General features: G+C 38.6%; 1 protein-coding gene across 1 annotated transcript in view; it reads right to left on the bottom strand.

The window, feature by feature from the left end:
• Window positions 1-22,859, bottom strand: part of LOC128661686 (neural-cadherin-like) — a 488,078-nt gene that overhangs the window by 291,601 nt on the left and 173,618 nt on the right. Inside the window, 3 exon segments of the mRNA XM_053715912.1 lie at window positions 14,158-14,330; window positions 15,750-15,920; window positions 16,895-17,063. Coding sequence (XP_053571887.1) covers window positions 14,158-14,330; window positions 15,750-15,920; window positions 16,895-17,063 — 513 coding nt within the window.

Raw genomic sequence — 22,859 nt, 5'->3', positions numbered from 1 at the left:
GAGTTGCACTGGGGTGACACTAAGCCCTGGCAGGCACTGAAACGCACACGTGTGAAGGAAACTGACTGCTATTATTTAACACAGTCAAAAAAGTGTTGTTTTTTTTAAATCTACACTACTGTTACACCAGATATGAGTTGCACTGGGATGACACTGTGCCCTGGCAGGAAGGCCCTGAAACGCACACGTGTGTAGGAAACTGACTGCTATTATTTAACACAGTCAAAAAAGTGTTGTTTTTTTAAATCTACACTACTGTTACACCAGATATAAGTTGCACTGGGGTGATACTGAGCCCTGGCAGGCACTGAAACGCACACGTGTGAAGGAAACTGACTGCTATTATTTTACACAGTCAAAAAAGTGTTGTTTTTTTTAAATGTACACTACTGTTACACCAGATATGAGTTGCACTGGGGTGACACTGTGCCCTGGCAGGCAGGCCGTGAAACGCACACGTGTGAAGGAAACTGACTGCTATTATTTAACACAGTCAAAAAAGTGTTTTTTTTTTTTAAATGTACACTACTGTTACACCAGATATGAGTTGCACTTGGGTGACACTGTGCCCTGGCAGGCAGGCACTGAAACGCACACGTGTGAAGGAAACGGACTGCTATTATTTAACACAGTCAAAAAAGTGTTTTTTTTTTTAAAATCTACACTACTGTTACACCAGATATGAGTTGCACTGGGGTGACACTGTGCCCTGGCAGGCAGGCACTGGAACGCACACGTGTGAAGGAAACTGACTGCTATTATTTAACACAGTCAAAAAAGTGTTGTTTTTTTTAAGTCTACACTACTGTTACACCAGATATGAGTTGCACTGGCGTGACACTGTGCGCAAGCAGGCACTGAAACGCACACGTGTGAAGGAAACTGACTGCTATTATTTAACACAGTCAAAAAAGTGTTGTTTTTTTTAAATCTACACTACTGTTACACCAGATATGAGTTGCACTGGGGTGACAATGTGCCCTGGCAGGCAGGCACTGGAACGCACACGTGTGAAGGAAACTGACTGCTATTATTTAACACAGTCAAAAAAGTGTTGTTTTTTTAAAATCTACACTACTGTTACACCAGATATGAGTTGCACTGGGGTGACACTGTGCCCTGGCAGGCAGGCACTGAAATGCACACGTGTGAAGGAAACTGACTGCTATTATTTAACACAGTCAAAAAAGTGTTTTTTTTTTTAAATCTACAATACTGTTACACCAGATATGAGTTGCACTGGGGTGACACTGTGCCCTGGCAGGCAGGCACTGGAACGCACACGTGTGAAGGAAACTGACTGCTATTATTTAACACAGTCAAAAAAGTGTTGTTTTTTTTAAATCTACACTACTGTTACACCAGATATGAGTTGCACTGGCGTGACACTGTGCGCAAGCAGGCACTGAAACGCACACATGTGAAGGAAACTGACTGCTATTATTTAACACAGTCAAAAAAGTGTTGTTTTTTTTTTTTTAAATGTACACTACTGTTACACCAGATATGAGTTGCACTGGGGTGACACTGTGCCCTGGCAGGCACTGAAACGCACACGTGTGAAGGAAACTGACTGCTATTATTTAACACAGTCAAAAAAGTGTTTTTTTTTTAAATCTACACTACTGTTACACCAGATATGAGTTGCACCGGGGTGACACTATGCCCTTGCAGGCAGGCCCTGAAACGCACACGTGTGAAGGAAACTGACTGCTATTATTTAACACAGTCAAAAAAGTTTTTTTTTTTAAAAATCTACACTACTGTTACACCAGATATGAGTTGCACTGGGGTGACACTGTGCCCTGGCAGGCAGGCCCTGAAACGCACACGTGTGAAGGAAACTGACTGCTATTATTTAACACAGTCAAAAAAGTTTTTTTTTTTTAAATCTACACTACTGTTACACCAGATATGAGTTGCACTGGGGTGACACTGTGCCCTGGCAGGAAGGCCCTGAAACGCACACGTGTGTAGGAAACTGACTGCTATTATTTAACACAGTCAAAAAAGTTTTTTTTTTTTTAAATCTACACTACTGTTACACCAGATATGAGTTGCACTGGGGTGACACTGTGCCCTGGCAGGCAGGCACTGAAATGCACACGTGTGAAGGAAACTGACTGCTATTATTTAACACAGTCAAAAAAGTGTTGTTTTTTTTTTAAATCTACACTACTGTTACACCAGATATGAGTGGTGGCACTGGGCAAGTGGGCACAGTATACGCTGTGAGCCTGACACACACGCTGGCAGGCAGGCAACTGCAATTAGATTCCACAGGGAAAAAAAAAAAAAAAGCAGACAGATGTTCTAGCCCTAAAAAGGGCTTTTTGGGGTGCTGTCCTTACAGCAGAGATCAGATGAGTCCTTCAAGACTGTAGTGGATACTGAATACACTAGCCTAGCTATAGATTTCCCTATTAACTCAGCAGCAGCTACACTGTCCCTCCTCTCACTAACAATGCAGCTTCCGAATGAATCTAAAATGGATGCTGTCCAGGAGGTAGGAGTGTCTGGGAGGGAGGGTCTGCTGCTGTTTGCCTAGAATGTGTCTGCTGACTGTGAGGTACAGGGTCAAAGTATTACTCAATGATGACGAATAGGGGGCGGATCGAACATCGCATATGTTTGCCCGCCACGGCGAACGCGAACATGCTATGTTCGCTGGGAACTATTCACCGGCGAACTATTCGCGACATCACTACTGATGACTAAAGAAAAACTGCTTACCAGTTGCAGAAAGGTTTCCCCTTGATACTAGACAAGCTAAAGATGTAACATAATCTAATCTGAGAACAGAGAAAATAATCCCTTTTCAATAGAGGCCAACCCTGAAGGGCCCTGAATATTGAACAGAGTTTAAAAACTTAAATAGGTAACCTCGCCTCTCAAGGAGACAAAACTCCTTATACCTTCTGAGGCCCCCAGAAGACCCCCCAGCTTGAAAAAAAGCAGACCCCAGCTTCAACCGTCAAAGGAAGGCTCATAGAAATGGAATCTATTTTAACCCCTAGAAAAGTAACCTTTATCTGTGGCACCAGTAACTGTTTGGAAAACTAGCTTTCCAACCATGTTGTTAAAAAAACAACAGCAGTCTGCAAGAGAGAAATACTGCTAAATGTAAAGATGAAGCTTAAACCAAGATATCATCCAGATAAGATATCTCAGATATCCTAAGATCTGATTACAGAAAAGAGGATATCCAAAACCTCAGAAACTGTTGATGTTCCTTTAAAATCTATTGTTGACATAAACTGACCCCGCAGAATAGTCTGAATAGTTTCAATTTCGAAAGAAGGAACTTGAAAGACTTGTTCAAGGTTTCTAGATCAAAATTGAACTGATAGTTCCCTCCTACTTAAGAACAATGAATAGGTAGGAGTTCTGATCAACCTGAGTTTTTAACCGGGACCTAGCAACATAGAGGCTTTGATCTGAAACCTATTCTATTTTCTTGAGAGAAAACTAATCAAGGATCTAGAACAGACTAAAACAAAGCTTCCGGAAAAAGGAATAACCTACCCCCTACAAGCCTCTGGATCGATAACTGTATCTACATACAGACTTAGATGGGGGTGAGGATATTAAAACTGCTTGACCCGTTCTAGTTAAACTAATGGGGACTGACTGCAAATAGGAATGCAGCCTTGCAAGCAGAGGGTTTAGTGCTCAAATTAAGTTATAGGCATTAACAAATACTATTCTATTATTTCCAGAACCAGAGCAATTCTGATATTGGGTGGAAGAAAAAGATTTTTGAGCCCTGTTCTGACAAGAGGGACAAAACACAATTCTGAGCTTTAAAAATACATTTGGACTTCTAGTCCTGAGGAAGAAAAGCTCCTTAACCCCCAGACAACATAGAAATAATGGAAAGCCAAACAAGAATCAAATAAAATATTTCCCTGTAAATAAAGAGTTAAAAGCCTGGAAATAGAAACCATGACAGCAGACCAAAATTATAGTTATAATACTTTTCTAGAAAGGGACAGCTAAATACATACTCCAGCATTAAAGAATGATGAAAAAAACACATCACAAAATAAAGCATTTGCAGATTTAAACAACATCAAAAAGTTTAAAAAAATCTTACTGGAGCGGCTGCCAGGATTAAAAGGTAAGTTTTTGAAGAAAACGTGTGAAATGTCAATTTTGATTAATTAAAGTGACCTTGTTTTTAATAGGATTATTAAAAACCGGGCACTAATTCATCAAAATTGACCTTCACTTAAAATGCAGAAAACAAAGTAAAATGATAATATCCCTATTAAAAAAGCCCTTGAAGAAAGGTGAACTTACCCCATTTGAAAGAAACTCATTAAAAAAAATACAATTTTAAAAATAACAGACACAAGACAAGAACATTTTGCATCCAGAAAGCACACATGTGAAGTGAAGCGCACGTCAAATTTCCGTCATATATAATAGAAAAGGACACCAAAAACATAATTTATGTAAGAACTTACCTGATAAATTCATTTCTTTCATATTAGCAAGAGTCCATGAGCTAGTGACGTATGGGATATACATTCCTACCAGGAGGGGCAAAGTTTCCCAAACCTCAAAATGCCTATAAATACACCCCTCACCACACCCACAAATCAGTTTAACGAATAGCCAAGAAGTGGGGTGATAAAAAAAGTGCGAAAGCATATAAAATAAGGAATTGGAATAGTTGTGCTTTATACAAAAAAATCATAACCACCACAAAAAGGGTGGGCCTCATGGACTCTTGCTAATATGAAAGAAATGAATTTATCAGGTAAGTTCTTACATAAATTATGTTTTCTTTCATGTAATTAGCAAGAGTCCATGAGCTAGTGACGTATGGGATAATGACTACCCAAGATGTGGATCTTTCCACGCAAGAGTCACTAGAGAGGGAGGGATAAAATAAAGACAGCCAATTCCTGCTGAAAATAATCCACACCCAAAATAAAGTTTAATAAAAACATAAGCAGAAGATTCAAACTGAAACCGCTGCCTGTAGTACTTTTCTACCAAAAACTGCTTCAGAAGAAGAAAACACATCAAAATGGTAGAATTTAGTAAAAGTATGCAAAGAGGACCAAGTTGCTGCTTTGCAAATCTGATCAACCGAAGCCTCATTCCTAAACGCCCAGGAAGTTGAAACTGACCTAGTAGAATGAGCTGTAATCCTTTGAGGCGGAGTTTTACCCGACTCGACATAAGCATGGTGAATTAAGGATTTCAACCAAGATGCCAAAGAAATGGCAGAAGCTTTCTGACCTTTTCTAGAAACGGAAAAGATGACAAATAGACTAGAAGTCTTTCGGAAAGACTTAGTAGCTTCAACATAATATTTCAAAGCTCTAACAACATCCAAAGAATGCAACGATTTCTCCTTAGAATTCTTAGGATTAGGACATAATGAAGGAACCACAATTTCTCTACTAATGTTGTTGGAATTCACAACCCTAGGTAAAAATTCAAAAGAAGTTCACAACACCGCCTTATCCTGATGAAAAATCAGAAAAGGAGACTCACAAGAAAGAGCAGATAATTCAGAGACTCTTCTGGCAGAAGAGATGGCCAAAAGGAACAAAACTTTCCAAGAAAGTAATTTAATGTCCAATGAATGCATGAGTTCAAAAGGAGGAGCTTGAAGAGCCCCCAGAACCAAACTCAAACTCCAAGGAGGAGAAATAGACTTAATGACAGGTTTTATACGAACCAAAGCTTGTACAAAACAATGAATATCAGGAAGATTAGCAATCTTTCTGTGAAAAAGAACAGAAAGAGCAGAGATTTGTCCTTTCAAGGAACTTGCGGACAAACCTTTATCTAAACCATCCTGAAGAAACTGTAAAATTCTCGGAATTCTAAAAGAATGCCAGGAAAAATGATGAGAAAGACACCAAGAAATATAAGTCTTCCAGACTCTATAATATTTCTCTCTAGATACAGATTTACGAGCCTGTAACATAGTATTAATCACAGAGTCAAAGAACCCTCTTTGACCAAGAATCAAGCATTCAATCTCCATACCTTTAAATTTAAGGATTTGAGATCCTGATGGAAGAAAGGACCTTGCGACAGAAGGTCTGGTCTTAACGGAAGAGTCCACGGCTGGCAAGAGGCCATCCGGACAAGATCAGCATACCAAAACCTGTGAGGCCATGCTGGAGCTACCAGCAGAACAAACGTGCATTCCTTCAGAATCTTGGAGATTACTCTTGGAAGAAGAACTAAAGGCGGAAAGATATAGGCAGGATGATACTTCCAAGGAAGTGATAATGCATCCACTGCCTCCGCCTGAGGATCCCGGGATCTGGACAGATACCTGGGAAGTTTCTTGTTTAGATGAGAAGCCATCAGATCTATTTCTGGGAGTTCCCACATTTGAACAATCTGAAGAAATACCTCTGGGTGAAGAGACCATTCGCCCGGATGCAACGTTTGGCGACTGAGATAATCCGCTTCCCAATTGTCTATACCTGGGATATGAACCGCAGAGATTAGACAGGAGCTGGATTCTGCCCAAACCAGAATTCGAGATACTTCTTTCATAGCCAGAGGACTGTGAGTCCCTCCTTGATGATTGATGTATGCCACAGTTGTGACATTGTCTGTCTGAAAACAAATGAACGACTCTCTCTTCAGAAGAGGCCAAGACTGAAGAGCTCTGAAAATTGCACAGAGTTCCAAAATATTGATCGGTAATCTCACCTCCTGAGATTCCCAAACCCCTTGTGCCGTCAGAGACCCCCACACAGCACCCCAACCTGTAAGACTTGCATCTGTTGAGATTATAGTCCAGGTCGGAAGAACAAAAGAAGCCCCCTGAATTAAACGATGGTGATCTGTCCACCACGTCAGAGAATGTCGTACAATCGGTTTTAAAGATATTAATTGAGATATCTTTGTGTAATCCCTGCACCATTGGTTCAGCATACAGAGCTGAAGAGGTCGCATGTGAAAACGAGCAAAGGGGATCGCGTCCGATGCAGCAGTCATAAGACCTAGAATTTCCATGCATAAGGCTACCGAAGGGAATGATTGTGACTGAAGGTTTCGACAAGCTGAAATCAATTTTAGACGTCTCTTGTCTGTCAAAGACAGAGTCATGGACACTGAATCTATCTGGAAACCCAAAAAGGTTACCCTTGTCTGAGGAATCAATGAACTTTTTAGTGAATTGATCCTCCAACCATGATCTTGAAGAAACAACACAAGTCGATTCGTATGAGATTCTGCTAAATGTGAAGACTGAGCAAGTACCAAGATATCGTCCAAATAAGGAAATACCACAATACCCTGTTCTCTGATTACAGACAGAAGGGCACCGAGAACCTTTGTAAAAATTCTTGGAGCTGTAGCTAGGCCAAACGGCAGAGCCACAAACTGGTAATGCTTGTCCAGGAAAGAGAATCTCAGGAACTGATAGTGAGCTGGATGAATCGGAATATGCAGATATGCATCCTGTAAATCTATTGTAGACATATAATGCCCTTGCTGAACAAAAGGCAAGATAGTCCTTACAGTTACCATTTTGAATGTTGGTATCCTTACATAACGATTCAACATTTTTAGATCCAGAACTGGTCTGAAGGAATTCTCCTTCTTTGGTACAATGAAGAGATTCGAATAAAACCCCAGCCCCTGTTCCAGAACTGGAACTGGCATAATTACTCCAGCCAACTCTAGATCTGAAACACATTTCAGAAATGCTTGAGCTTTCACTAGGTTTACTGGGACACGAGAAAGAAAAAATCTCTTTGCAGGAGGTCTTATCTTGAAACCAATTCTGTACCCTTCTGAAACAATGTTCTGAATCCAAAGATTGTGAACAGAATTGATCCAAATTTCTTTGAAAAAACCTAATCTGCCCCCTACCAGCTGAGCTGGAATGAGGGCCGCACCTTCATGTGGACTTAGAAGCTGGCTTTGCTTTTCTAGAAGGCTTGGATTTATTCCAGACTGGAGATGGTTTCCAAACTGAAACTGCTCCTGAGGATGAAGGATCAGGCTTTTGTTCTTTGTTGAAACGAAAAGAACGAAAACGATTATTAGCCCTGTTTTTACCTTTAGATTTTTTATCCTGTGGTAAAAAAGATCCTTTCCCACCAGTAACAGTTGAGATAATAGAATCCAACTGAGAACCAAATAATTTATTACCCTGGAAAGAAAGGGAAAGTAGAGTCGATTTAGAAGACATATCAGCATTCCAAGTTTTAAGCCATAAAGCTCTTCTAGCTAAAATAGCTAGAGACATAAACCTGACATCAACTCTGATAATATCAAAAATGGCATCACAGATAAAATTATTAGCATGTTGAAGAAGAATAATAATATTATGAGAATCATGATCTGTTACTTGTTGCGCTAAAGTTTCCAACCAAAAAGTTGAAGCTGCAGCAACATCAGCCAATGATATAGCAGGTCTAAGAAGATTACCTGAACACAGATAAGCTTTTCTTAGAAAGGATTCAATTTTCCTATCTAAAGGATCCTTAAAGGAAGTACCATCTGCCGTAGGAATAGTAGTACGTTTAGCAAGGGTAGAAATAGCCCCATCAACTTTAGGGATTTTGTCCCAAAACTCTAATCTGTCGGACGGCACAGGATATAATTGCTTAAAACGTTTAGAGGGAGTAAATGAATTACCCAAATTATTCCATTCTCTGGAAATTACTTCAGAAATAGCACCAGGAACAGGAAAAACTTCTGGAATAACCACAGGAGATTTAAAGACCTTGTCTAAACGTTTAGATTTAGTATCAAGAGGACCAGAATCCTCAATTTCTAAAGCAATTAAAACTTCTTTAAGTAAAGAACGAATAAATTCCATTTTAAATAAATATGAAGATTTATCAGCATCAACCTCTGAGACAGAATCCTCTGAACCAGAGGAATCATTAGAATCAGAATGATGATGTTCATTTAAAAATTCATCTGGATAATGAGAAGTTTTAAAAGATTTTTTGTGTTTACTAGAAGGAGGAATAACAGACATAGCCTTCTTAATGGATTCAGAAACAAAATCTCTTATGTTATCAGGAACACTCTGAACATTAGATGTTGTTGGAACTGCAACAGGTAATGGTACTTTACTAAAGGAAATATTATCTGCATTAACAAGTTTGTCATGACATTTAATACAAACAACAGCTGGAGGAACAGCTACCAAAAGTTTACAGCAGATACACTTAGCTTTGGTAGTTCCAGCACCAGACAGCGATTTTCCTGAAGTATCTTCTGACTCAGATGCAACGTGAGACATCTTGCAATATGTAAGAGAAAAAACAACATATAAAGCAAAATTGATCAAATTCCTTAAATGACAGTTTCAGGAATGGGAAAAAATGCCAAAGAACAAGCTTCTAGCAACCAGAAGCAATGAAAAATGAGACTTAAATAATGTGGAGACAAAAGCGACGCCCATATTTTTTTAGCGCCAAAAAAAGACGCCCACATTATTTGGCGCCTAAATGCTTTTGGCGCCAAAATGACGCCACATCCGGAACGCCGACATTTTTGGCGCAAAAGAACGTCAAAAAATGATGCAACTTCCGGCGACACGTATGACGCCGGAAACAGAAAAGATTTTTTGCGCCAAAAAAGTCTGCGCCAAGAATGACGCAATAAAATGAAGCATTTTCAGCCCCCGCGAGCCTAACAGCCCACAGGGAAAAAGTCAAATTTTTAAGGTAAGAAAAATGATTGCTTCAAATGCATTATCCCAAATATGAAACTGACTGTCTGAAAAAAAGGAATGTTGAACATTCTGATTCATGGCAAATAAATGTTTGAATACATATATTTAGAACTTTAAAAAAGTGCCCAACCATAGCTTTAGAGTGTCACAGAAAATAAGACTTACTTAACCCAGGACACTCATCTACATGTTTGTAGAAAGCCAAACCAGTACTGAAACGAGAATCAGCAGAGGTAATGGTATATATATAAGAGTATATCATCGATCTGAAAAGGGAGGTAAGAGATGAATCTCTACGACCGATAACAGAGAACCTATGAAATAGACCCCGTAGAAGGAGATCATTGAATTCAAACAGGCAATACTCTCTTCACATCCCTCTGACATTCACTGCACGCTGAGAGGAAAACCGGGCTCCAACCTGCTGCGGAGCGCATATCAACGTAGAATCTAGCACAAACTTACTTCACCACCTCCATAGGAGGCAAAGTTTGTAAAACTGATTTGTGAGTGTGGTGAGGGGTGTATTTATAGGCATTTTGAGGTTTGGGAAACTTTGCCCCTCCTGGTAGGAATGTATATCCCATACGTCACTAGCTCATGGACTCTTGCTAATTACATGAAAGAAATGTATGCGCACTATCACGCTGATCTACGCAGACCCGAAGGCCGATGTGCGACAATTTTTTTTTACACGTTCGAAAAACTAGCGTTAGTCAAAATACGCATTTGAAAACGAATCATCAAAAAATGTACGAGTGTGAAAAGGGGAAATAGTTACATATAAATAACTGTACCAAGGCTATGTACATATATAACAATATATATATATATATAGATAGATAGATAGATAGATAGATAGATAGATAGATGATAGATAGATAGTGATAAACTAAACGGCTTACAGAGTGGCAAATACCCAAAGGCACTCTGCTACTGGAGGAAACCAGTAGGAAACCAAGACCAGTGCTAACACACAACAGCAGAAGAACTGGAATAGGAGTATATCGACAAACCAACAGGCAGAGACAAAGGACAAGTCCCTGTGACCCCATGACAAGGCTTGTGACTAAATTCCCACTGGAAAAATATTACTGGTAAAATATCACTTCCAATACTCCAAATATATCCCTGTGACAAATATTGTACTCTGAGGGAAAACAGGCCTTAACCCCTTAAGGACCAAGGACGTACGCCACACGTCCTCAAAAAAAATACAGTTAATGACCGAGGACGTGTGGCGTACGTCCTTGGTCTGGAAAGCAGCTGGAAGCGATCCTGCTCGCTTCCAGTTGCTTTCCGGTTATTGCAGTGATGCCTCGATATCGAGGCATCCTGCAATAACATTTTTTAGCAATCCGGTGCAGAGAGAGCCACTCTGTGGCCCTCTCTGCACCGGACATCACCGGCAAGATCCATTGGTGGGTGGGAGCCGGTTCGGGAGGCGGGTGGCGGCCATCGATGGCCCTGATGAGGTGGAGGGGGGCGGGATCGGGGGCGGGGGTGATCGGGGGCGCGCACGGACGCGCGCGCGTGCACGGGAGGGCGGGGGCGGGCGCGTGCACGGGGAGGGAGCGGGTGGGAGCCGCTACACTACAGAAAAATTATGTACTCAAAAGTTTTAAAAGTACTAACTATTGAAATTAAAATTCATTAGTTAGGGGGTGGGGGATTGGTCTGTGGGGGGGGGGGGAAGCTACACTACAGAAAAACAACATAAAAATAAAAAATAAACTATTTATCTTGCAAACTGGGTACTGGCAGACAGCTGCCAGTACCCAAGATGGCCCCCAATAAGTCAGAGGGGGGGGCTAGAGAGCTGTTTTGGGGGGGATCAGGGAGGTTGGGGGCTAAGGGGGGATCCTACAAAGTAGCATATGTAAATATGCTAAAAATTTATTATTATTTTTTAAAAAAAAAACTTTTATTTTAGTACTGGCAGACTTTCTGCCAGTACTTAAGATGGCGGGGACAATTGTGGTGTGGGGGAGTGAAGGGAGCTGTTTGGGAGGGATCAGGGGGTCTGATGTGTCAGGTGGGAGGCTGATCTCTACACTAAAGCTAAAATTAACCCTGCAAGCTCCCTACAAACTACCTAATTAACCCCTTCACTGCTAGCCATAATACACGTGTGATGCGCAGCAGCACTTAGCGGCCTTCTAATTACCAAAAAACAACGCCAAAATCATATATGTCTGCTATTTCTGAACAAAGGGGATCCCAGAGAAGCATTTACAACCATTTGTGCCATAATTGCACAAGCTGTTTGTAAATAATTTCAGTGAGAAACCTAAAATTGTGAAAAATTTAGCGTTTTTTTTTTATTTGATTGCATTTGGCGGTGAAATGGTGGCATGAAATATACCAAAATGGGCCTAGATCAATACTTGGGGTTGTCTACTACACTACACTGAAGCTAAAATTAACCCTAGAAGCTCCCTACATGCTCCCTTATTAACCCCTTCACTGCTGGGCATAATACACGTGTGGTGCGCAGTCGCATTTAGCAGCCTTCTAATTAGTAAAAAGCAAAACCAAAGCCATATATGTCTGCTATTTATGAACAAAGGGGATCCCAGAGAAGCATTTACAACCATTTATGCTATAATTGCATAAGTTGTTTGTAAATAATTTCAGTGAGAAACCTAAAGTTTGTGAAAAAAATTGTGAAAAAGGGAACAATTTTTTTTATTTGATCGCATTTGGCGGTGAAATGGTGGCATGAAATATACCAAAATGGGCCTAGATCAATACTTTGGGATGTCTTCTAAAAAAAAATATATACATGTCAATAGATATTCAGGGATTCCTGAAAGATATTAGTGTCCCAATGTAACTATCGCTAATTTTGAAAAAAAGTGGTTTGGAAATAGCAAAGTGCTACTTGTATTTATGGCCCTATAACTTGCAAAAAAAGCAAAGAACATGTAAACATTGGGTATTTCTAAACTCATGACAAAATTTAGAAACTATTTAGCATATGTTTTTTTGGGTGGTTGTAGATGTGTAACAGATTTTGGGGGTCAAAGTTAGAAAAAGTGTGTTTTTTTCCATTTTTTCCTCATATTTTATAATTTTTTTTATAGTAAATTATAAGATATGATGAAAATAATGGTATATTTTGAAAGTCCATTTAATGGCGAGAAAAACGGTATATAATATGTGTGGGTACAGTAAATGAGTAAGGGGAAAATTACAGCTAAACACAAACACCACAGAAATGTAAAAATAGCCTTGGTCCCAAACGGACAGAAAATGGAAAAGTGCTGTGGTCATTAAGGGGTTAAAGGGACACTAAACCCAAAATGTTTCTTTTGTGATTCAGAAAGAGAATACAAATTTAAACAACTTCCCAATTTACTTCTATTGTTTATTTTGCTTCATTTTTTAGATATCCTTATTTGAAGAAAAAGCAATGCACATGGGTGAGCCAATCACACGAGGCTTCTAAGTGCAAAAAGTGAAAGTTGTTTAAAATTGCATGCTCTTTCTATATCATGAAAGAAAATAATTGGGTTTCATATCCCTTTAACTCAATCTGAGAACCCCTCTCTGAAGAATCAAATGTGCATCTTCATTCTTCGAGGTACTGGTGAGGTGAGAGGGGTTTTATAGAGTTCTTGGGGTTTGGGAATATTTGCCTCCTCCTAGTGGTGGGGCAAAGTAATTCCCAGGAATAATGGATCGTGGACTCACCACCTGCATAAAAGAAAGTTTAATTTTGACTTCAGTGTTCTTTTAAAGGGACATAAAACCCTCAAAAATGATTTCATGATTCAGATAGTACAATTTTAAACAACTTTCCAATTTACTTCTATTAACAAATTTTCCTAGTTTTCTTGTTATCCTTTGTTGAATAGCAGAAAGGTAAGTTCAAGAGTGTGCACGTGTTAGAAGCATTATATGGCAGCAGTTTTGCAACAATGTTATACTGTACATTGGCAAGAGCACTACATGGCAGCACTATTTCCTGTCATTCTGTGCTTCAGATATGTGCACGCTACCTATCTATATATTTATTTAACAATGAATAACAAGAGAACAAAGCAAATTTGATCATAAAAGTAAATTGAAAACTTTTTAAAAAAATATTGTATTCTCTCTTCATAATAGAAAAATGTTGGGTTTCATGTCCCTTTAAGCACAAAATCCCTGTTGACACATTGATAATATAAGAACATTTCATCAAAATAAACTGGTCATATGCACTAGGCTAGGGAACATTTCAAAAAGTTATATTTTTAGGTTTCTCACTGAAATTATTGGTCTATTTCTGTAAGAATGTATTATTATTAAATTGTGCACAGTCTTTTTATATGCACACTTTCTGAGGCACCAGTTCCTACTGTAAAAGTTTACAGTTTGTCAGAAAAAAATCTAATGCTCATTTAAGATTCAAAGTAAGTGCTATTACAGTTTTTTTTAATGTACTTGTTGATTAAGCAATGCTACTGTACATAATAGTCCTTTAATACCTGAGAAATAGGCTGATTCACATATATCCATCCTGTACTGGGGTTTATTTGGAAATATTGTGGCTGCTCCTGTGAGATAGTGTAAGTTATTATAGCATTGACACCGTGATCGTCATCTAAAGCAACAACACGGAGGAAACTTGTTCCAACTGCAGTGTCTTCACAAAGGAAATCTATGTTGTAAAAACAAAAGAATTAAAATGTGCAGAAATGATGTAAAAATATCCATCTGAAAACACGTTTACATTAAATGGACTATCAAATCCCACATATGAAATAAGCTCTCAAATAATTACTCACTTCATCAAATAATGAAAGGTAATTAAAGCTTATAATTAAAGAGTTAATATAGATAAAGATTTTAATTAATCAGTTACAAGAATATTTTGTTTCACTGGAGTGGGGACCAAAAACTATAAGACCATAATGTGAAAATATTAAAGAAACATTACACTAAATAAATGCTAGATACAATGATTTGTTCAAAACAAAGATTGGGGTATTATGACCGTATATATATATATTTTTTTATATATTAGTTTAAATAAAAAAAAAATAAGCCTAAATGTTAAGGTCTATAAAACAATGCAAACCACCATGATGTAACTTTCCTTGTCTGTTAAAGCAAATTACAGATAGTTATAAATGGGTCGATAGTGTATCCAACTAATGACTTTGTGGAAAAAAAAAAGCTTTTCTAATTTTAAGATGAACTGAAAAAAAGAACACAATTTGCATAATTAAATTATAGGAGAAGGAAACAAATACACAATGGAAGTATATTGTAAAGTCATTTACTACACATAATTGCATATTTTATATTGCAAATTCAAACAAACAAAACAGTAATATGGTTGAAAAAAAATCTGTTAATGGCCTTGGCATAGCTATTGGAAATTCCATATAGTATATTGCCCCTACATTCAGATTTTAATATATGTTTGAACTTGTTTCTCATCTTTATCATAATGGTTTTCTTGATATCAAAAGGGACATAAACCCCCAAATTGTTCTTTCATGATTCAGGGCATGCAATTTTAAACAACTTTCTAATTTACTTCTATTACCAAATTTTCTTTGTTCCTTTCGTATCTTTTGTTGAAAAGCAGAGCCATAAGCTCAGGAGCGTGCACATGTCTGGAACACTATATGACAGTAGTTTATCTCTTCAATAAAGAATACCATGAAAACAAAGCAAATTTGTTAATAGAAGTACATTTGAAACTTTTTTTTAAAATTGTTTGCTCTGTCTGAATCGCAAAAGATTTTTGGGTTTCATATCCCTTTACCTGTTTGCTTTCTTAAATCTATTATATAGGACCAAATCTGTTTGTCCCAAAAATAGCTACATTGATACATGATGAAATAAAAACCTGGATCATACTGCGTGGATAAAAACAACTAGATCAGGTTGTTCATAAGAAAATAAGGTTTTTGTAATATATAAAGAAATAAGAAATATGGCTTAGGACAAACGGAGATTTCACAATTATTTTTTCCCGTTTAATATGCAGAACATATTACACAGTGCACTACTTATGGCAAAATTACATTGTCATCTTTTTAATTTATAAATTTAGAATGATACCTACATTGGTAATGGCTGTTCTCAAACTTGGGATCATTATCGTTAACGTCCAAAATAACGACTGTAACTTTGCAGAGACCAATCAGTGGCTCCTGAGCTTGGTCAGTAGCTGTTACAGAGATTGTGTATTCTTTCTGCCTCTCTCGGTCAAAGGACTGAGTCGTGGTGATCACACCTAGGAAGAAAAAAAGCCTGAGCACACAAAACACAAACCTGAGCAAAAATGACATTAAACATGGATGAAAGATAGACAGATATAGATAGGGTGTCATGCCCCAAGGCTCGACTTAGCAAAAGTTGGGCAGTGTAAAGCAATGGGAGCCGTGCTGTTGTTAAAATCAGGGTCAGTGAGTGCACTAAGAATAGTGAGGGTGCTACAGTGAGAGACAGGGGACCTGCTAAGTGAGTGTAATATTAGTGCAGTCAGCTCCCTGGATATCTACATGCCTGCTGGATACCTTTTGCTGAAAGTTAACGCATTTATACTTTTCTTGTCTGAAGTGACCCTGGCTTTGTTTCTGGTGCCAAGACTAAGTGGGATATGTGAATAGGTCATGTCAGACTCCCATTCAGTGCTTGGTTATTTCATATGAAGACTAAAGAGTTCCTGTTCCTGACCTGTCATCCTGGCCCTGACCTTGGAAAGCTCTCTTGGTACTAAACCCTGTTCTGTCTACATATTATTCTACTGTCTCACTGATGAGTTCCTGCATTCCATCCTCTTCTCAATTGGTTCCAGATAGCAAACCAGGTAATTGCCTAATTACTTTATATAGATAGATATAGAACTATAGATAGATATAGAAAGATGGATAAACATAGATACAATCTATGTTGCAGGATAACTGACACAGGAGCAGGTGTGTGCTGAATTAATGGTTGCTACATTATGTTGCACTGCCGAATAAATCTACTTTTTTATGTCAGTCTTGTTGAGACTTGTCCACCAAAACTGCTGTAGCAATAAATACCTGTGCGTGTAATGTTCATTTCTTAGTTCAAATTTGCATAGTTTATAATTAACCTCTTTTCATGAATAAATATTTTTGCATGTTAAATTACTACTGTTTTATAGACATTTTTGAGTACAACATCCCTCTACATTAGTTTTAATATTTAATTGCTTATCCAAGAACTAAAGCCTAATACCTGTAATTGCATCTATGGCAAAGCCCGGGCTTGCTCCTTCCCTCTGCATGAAACCGTACTTCAGTTCTCCATTAAGCCCAACATCTGCATCATGGGCCTTTACTTGCAGGACAAATGTGCCCGCTGGCTGGTTCTCAGAGACCGAGGTACTTTCACTATACCGAGCACACTGAGAGAGGAAAAAAAAAGGAAAACAACTGCAAAACTGGAATTAAAACCTTTAGATGGGCTGAGACTTATATGTGGCCTGTGTTTTCACTGCATAGATTACATTGCAGCTCAGCTGTAATTTTATGTTTACTACCACTTTAAGAGTCTTCATGTTTCACATATTAGCTTTAGATTGGCAATGGTACATTCACAATTAATCCAGCAACAGTACAGGAGTAGTTCACTGATGTATTTGGATACAACAAATCAAACAATCAAATTTATACCTACAGTTTATTATTCATTTTTACTCAGAAAATACTATTATTAGAAGCTAAGCATGCAATTAGGAAATATAAGCGCTGGCACTGAGATAATGAATTCTAAAAAGCAAAATGCAGGGGGCGTGTCCAAGCAGCGTTCTGGATAGGACGCACATCCTGAGAGCTCCAAGCAGAAGTTTAATAATCCGCCGATTATTACCTTTACACGGCAAGACTAAATACAAAATACATAAAGGTGTCACAGTACTGTTAACTGTGACCCATATTATCTTTCTTAGCCGATTCGATGACGCTGGAGATCAAGTTTGGAAGATAAGGGCCTAAGGCGGTGGCCTATTGATAGGTATTCACCTCCCCCCGGGAAGAGCCGGGTACTCAGTGCTGCTAGGTAAACTAGCTTACTGAACCTCTTCAACACCCAATATTAATCAGTTATCAAGCTATATGGCTACATTTTAAACCTGAAAAGTTCTTCAATCCCCGAAGTGGGGGAGTCAGCTTTACCCAACGGAGCATGCTAAACATGGTGGAGGGGAGAGACATGACACGACAAGAGGATCTATTCGCGCAACTTGAACTTTCCATGCTCAGATTAATAGAGAGAGCACCATATGATCACTTGCTAAAACGCTTAAGCCACGATAACGAGACCGCTTACCTAATGGATTCACAAGAAAGAATGGTGAACAAGAAAGCCAGAGCCGACAATTCTCTACACAAAATGGAGGATTTGAACAGCTTGGGGAGCAATTTCCCGGCCACCGCTACGCAGAGTGATACATGTGGGGCGGACCAGCACCCGGGTCCGCAGGAGCTCTTTTTATGTTGGTGGCAGAAAATACCAGGGTCGGCAGAGCTGGCCATAATCGCTTTGGGGGAATCCCAACCTACAAACGCTGAGATGGGGAGCCGAGTGCTGGCTAATGCCCAATCTAAGGAGTCACAACCAATACTGGCCAAGCCTCTCATCTACAATCACAGCGGGGCTGACCTCCGAAAAATCAGCGGAGTATCAATCATGTCACAGGTCAGCTTTGTATATCACAGATTTTACCTATTCATAATGTGTGCTATTGATGTGTTTGAAACATATTTCTCAGTTGAGCGAACACACTGTATATACATCCAATTGCATATTGTGATTCGTTGAACTGTCTGAAGTTTACCCCTAAGTTAAGTAAACACTTTTTTTATCCCTCCCTTACTAATCCCTTTAACTGACAATTTTATTATGGATATAACAAACTCACTTTTGGGCAAAGAATTGCAAAGTTCCTGGCCCAAAACCCTCCCTCTCACCCTTAGGTATCCCCAATAATGAGTATCAGTGTACCTGTCACAGACCCAAGAGAGGCCTGAATGGTTGGAATAGGGGGATCAAGGTATCATACTGAAATTGCTATATTAATTTCTGCCTGCTTTCCTTGCCCAATGTTCTCTCCCTACCTCCATGCAAAAATGTACTAAACCTACTTTTGGGCATAGCATAGCATAGTTCTTCCGACTATACAAGCATCATACATTGATTCCATGCTAATAATTATGATTCCATGCTAATAATTATGCTAATGTAACCCACATAAATTACACTTATCCTACAGTAAGCTTCTTCTTTTGCTAAAATGTCTGTTTTAATATTTATAGGCCCAATATTATCTGAAAATGCATATGTACAATGTTCCTCGCTATACCAGAATCGTCATATTTGTACTGTTTGTCTCCCCCGCCTATAACTCTCTCCCCCACCTCTATATATCAACAGTATTGATTATCAGGGTATCTATTACAGAACCAAGAGTGGTCTATATAGTTTTGTTATGCTAAAATTGTTTGTTTTCCCTGTCCCTTGTTCTCCCCCTTACTTCCATAAATTTCCAATACTGCTCAAATGTCTATCTGTCACAGACCCAAGAGTGGTCTATATAAATAGAAAATTGGAATTCATTCTCCACCCTAAAAATGTTATATTCAAACTGTTTGTTTTCATCTCCCCTAGTTCCCCCCTCACTGTTATATACTCCCATTATTGTTCATATATATACCCGCCAGAGACCCAAGAGTGGTCTACATAATGAGAAAATTGGGAACATTTATGGCATACACTGCAATTAATGGGTGTCTTCAAGTGCTGAAATGACTGCTCATAAGCATGCCTCACACCTTTAAACAGTTTATCCAATGGACTATTGTGATAGCTCGGATATATTGTGTGCACATTTGATCTATGCCGTGTATGTTTTGTTTATCAAAATAAAGCTCTTTTGAAAATTTAAAAAAAATAAAAAAATAAATAAAAAAAAAGCAAAATGCATTTAATCATTGAAAACATAGGTTGCACACATTTAAAAATGCAACTAATTTTTTTAGTCTGGAAACCGATTTTGTACATGCCTGCAATTAGGGCAATCAGTCCACAATTTAAAATCTCAATAAATATATCTCATTGGTTAAAAAAAATCCATGTGAGAGAAAATAAATACAGTCCTACTTCAAATAATAATGTAGTCAGTTTCTAAAAAGTCTGCTATGCATCCATGGAAACTTAATATGCAGTATAACTAAAGTTATCATAAAGTTATCATAAATATACGATTAACTAAATATCACTTAGATTACAAGTTTTGCACTAAACAGGGTGCGAAACTAACGGCAAAAAAGTTATTTCACTCTCTATAGCGCTGCCATTACAAGTTACTGAAAAGCCTCCTTGTGCGTGCGATATGGTGGCGTTAAGCTCCGTACCGCACAAAAGTCAAGGGCTGATTTGACGTGCTCGTGCATGCTTTCCCCCATAGACATCAATGGAGAGAGTTAAAAAAAACTAACACCTGAAGTGCGAAATGAAAAATCTCCGTAACGCAACCCCATTGATGTCTTTGGCGAAAAAAACCTTAAGTTTAAACCTAACACCCTAACATAAACCCCAAGTCTAAACAGCTACTGAAATCCTATTGGCTGCTCAAATCAGCTAATAGGATTTCAGTAGCTCTCATCCTATTGGCTGATTTGAATTTAAAGAATCAAATCAGCCAATAGGAATGCAAGGTACGCCATTTTGAAACAGCGTTTTCAGTGTACGGCGGGGACCGTATGAAGAGGACGCGCCGCGCTGGATGTCTTTGCCGCTCTGCTCCGTGCTGCCGGGATGAAGATAGAAGATGCCCCCGTGATGGATGAAGATGTCGCCACCTGGATGAAGACTTCTCGCCGCCTGGATGGAGATGGATGTCCGGACTTCAGGAGTAGACATTCTGGGATTAGTGTTAGTTTTTCTTTTTCATTTTCTGGGGTGTTTTTTTTTTCAGATTAGGGTTTGGGCAATTTGAAAAAGAGCTAAATGCCTTTTTAAGGGCAATGAAAAAGAGTTGAATGCCGTTTAAGGGCAATGCCCATACAAATTTGAAAGTTGCTTAAAATGTCATGCTCTATCTGAATCACGAAAGAAAAAATTTGGGTTCAGTGTCCCTTTAAAGTTAGGTTTAGGTGTTAATAGTTTAATTTAGTGTTTTGCGATGTGGTGGGCCGGCGGTTTAGGGGTTAATAGGTTTATTTAGTTGCGGAGATGTGGGAGGCCGGAGCTTTAGGGGTTAATAACTTTATTATAGTGTTGGCGATGTCGGGGAGCGGCGGATTAGGGCTTAATAGCTTTATTATAGTGTCGGCGATGTCGGGGGCGGCAGAGTAGGGGTTAATAAATTTATTTAATAGTCGCGATGTGGGTGGGCAATGGATTAGGGGTTAATAAGTTTAATATAGTGTTTGCGATGCAGGAGGGTGGCGGTTTAAGGGTTAATAGGTAGTTTATGGGTGTTTAGTGTACTTTGTAACAGTTTAGTTATGAGTTTTGTGAAACATTTTTGTTAAACAAAACTCATAACTACTGCTCTCAGATGGCGTTATAGATCGTGTCGGTATAGGCTGTAACGCAAGCTTTTTAGCCTGAACGCACAACCTGTAATACCGGCGCTATGGAAATCCCCCACAAAAACGTCATTTTTTTGAGTGCGGAATGGACTTGCGTTACAGGTTAAAATGCTTTCAGTATAGCTATACTGACATGACTCTTAATAGTGCGTTACTGCCAATACGCTGAAATTGCCATTTTTTCAGCGTTAAAAGCCATAGCGAAAAGCTCGTAATCTACCTGTATAGCATTAACAACAATACCTCACTGGACCCCAGAGCAAAGTACCACCATAAATACATATAATTAAGCAGCATAGCATAATAATAACTGACATGATATCACCCACAATTTTTTTTTAGGGTTGGATGGCCCCATCTTAACTGAGACTTTTATAGTTACAAATAAATGCTTGAAGTTTCGCTATTCCCCATTCTTCCATTACCTACACCCACTTCTTTACACAACACCATTCTGTTCGTTGCCATGATGGCGGAGGTAAAACTCAGCTTACGGGCAGAGCATGAAGAACTCAATGAAGGATGCATAAATAACTAGTTTAGATACGCCCAATTGTCTAATTTTATACATCATCATCATCCAGATAAGATTATCCTTGAAAAAGCTGGCTTAAGACCAGTAAGACGTACATCGGATTTTTGTGGACTCGTACGGACATTTGTATTACTTACGGTCAGAACTTAAGGGCATCCGGTTGTTTGCGAATTGTAACGTAATTTGGCTGTTCGCTTGTGCCGGTCGATATGTGCCCATGAGACAGCTGATTATTAAAAGCAATGGATAAAAAACAGACTGTATTAAAGTGTTTTAATCACAATATCCTGGGAGTATCCTTGTGAGCCATGGGGCTTTATACCTACCTGCACCATCACAAGAGCTTTGTTATAGCTCTCTCTTAGGTTGGAATTGTTCCTTGTGGGGTTGGATTAGTTGATCCAAATATACTTCACCATATTTGTCCTTTTTCTTCTATGCATACCTTCCTGTGATCCTCTACAATTAAGCACTTGAGGCATATCAACCTGCCTATTTGAACTCTTTTTATATATACTTGCTGATTTGCACTTTTTGTATTGTATTATATGTATTTATTTTTGATTGCTAGCAACCTATTAGTAATCATGTAATTTTTATATTTTATCATCCAGATTAGAGCAATCAACATTATTTCAATCACTATATATGTCTAAGATATATATACATTTTAGTAGAGACTTCATATGACCCCCCCATGTAAATAAATGGGAAAGAGACCTATGTCTCACTTTAGGGGAGTTGAATTGGAATCCAACCTTACAAGAGTTAACAAAATCCTCTGTTTCTACTAATATTTTCAAAACTAACACCAAAACTAACTCCTTAGTAGGTGGTACTCCAAAATTTCCCCCCGGACATTAAGCGTATGCTAAATGGGGTGCAATAATACAGGCACACTAACACACATTTGGTGGACAAGTACGGGTTATTGTACCCTTTTGAAAAGTTATCCAAGCCGAAATGGAAAAGGTCTTTTCCTTTAAATTACCTTTCGACCCATTCATATTTTTATTTAATTAGAAAATAACCTGTAAACTCAAACTTCGGTTGTTTTACACCCTTTTAAATG

Source organism: Bombina bombina, chromosome 5, assembly GCF_027579735.1.
Source record: "Bombina bombina isolate aBomBom1 chromosome 5, aBomBom1.pri, whole genome shotgun sequence".
Taxonomy (NCBI): Eukaryota; Metazoa; Chordata; class Amphibia; order Anura; family Bombinatoridae; genus Bombina; species Bombina bombina.
Note: the sequence above shows the minus strand (reverse complement) of the source record. Positions and strands in the feature narration are given on the sequence as shown.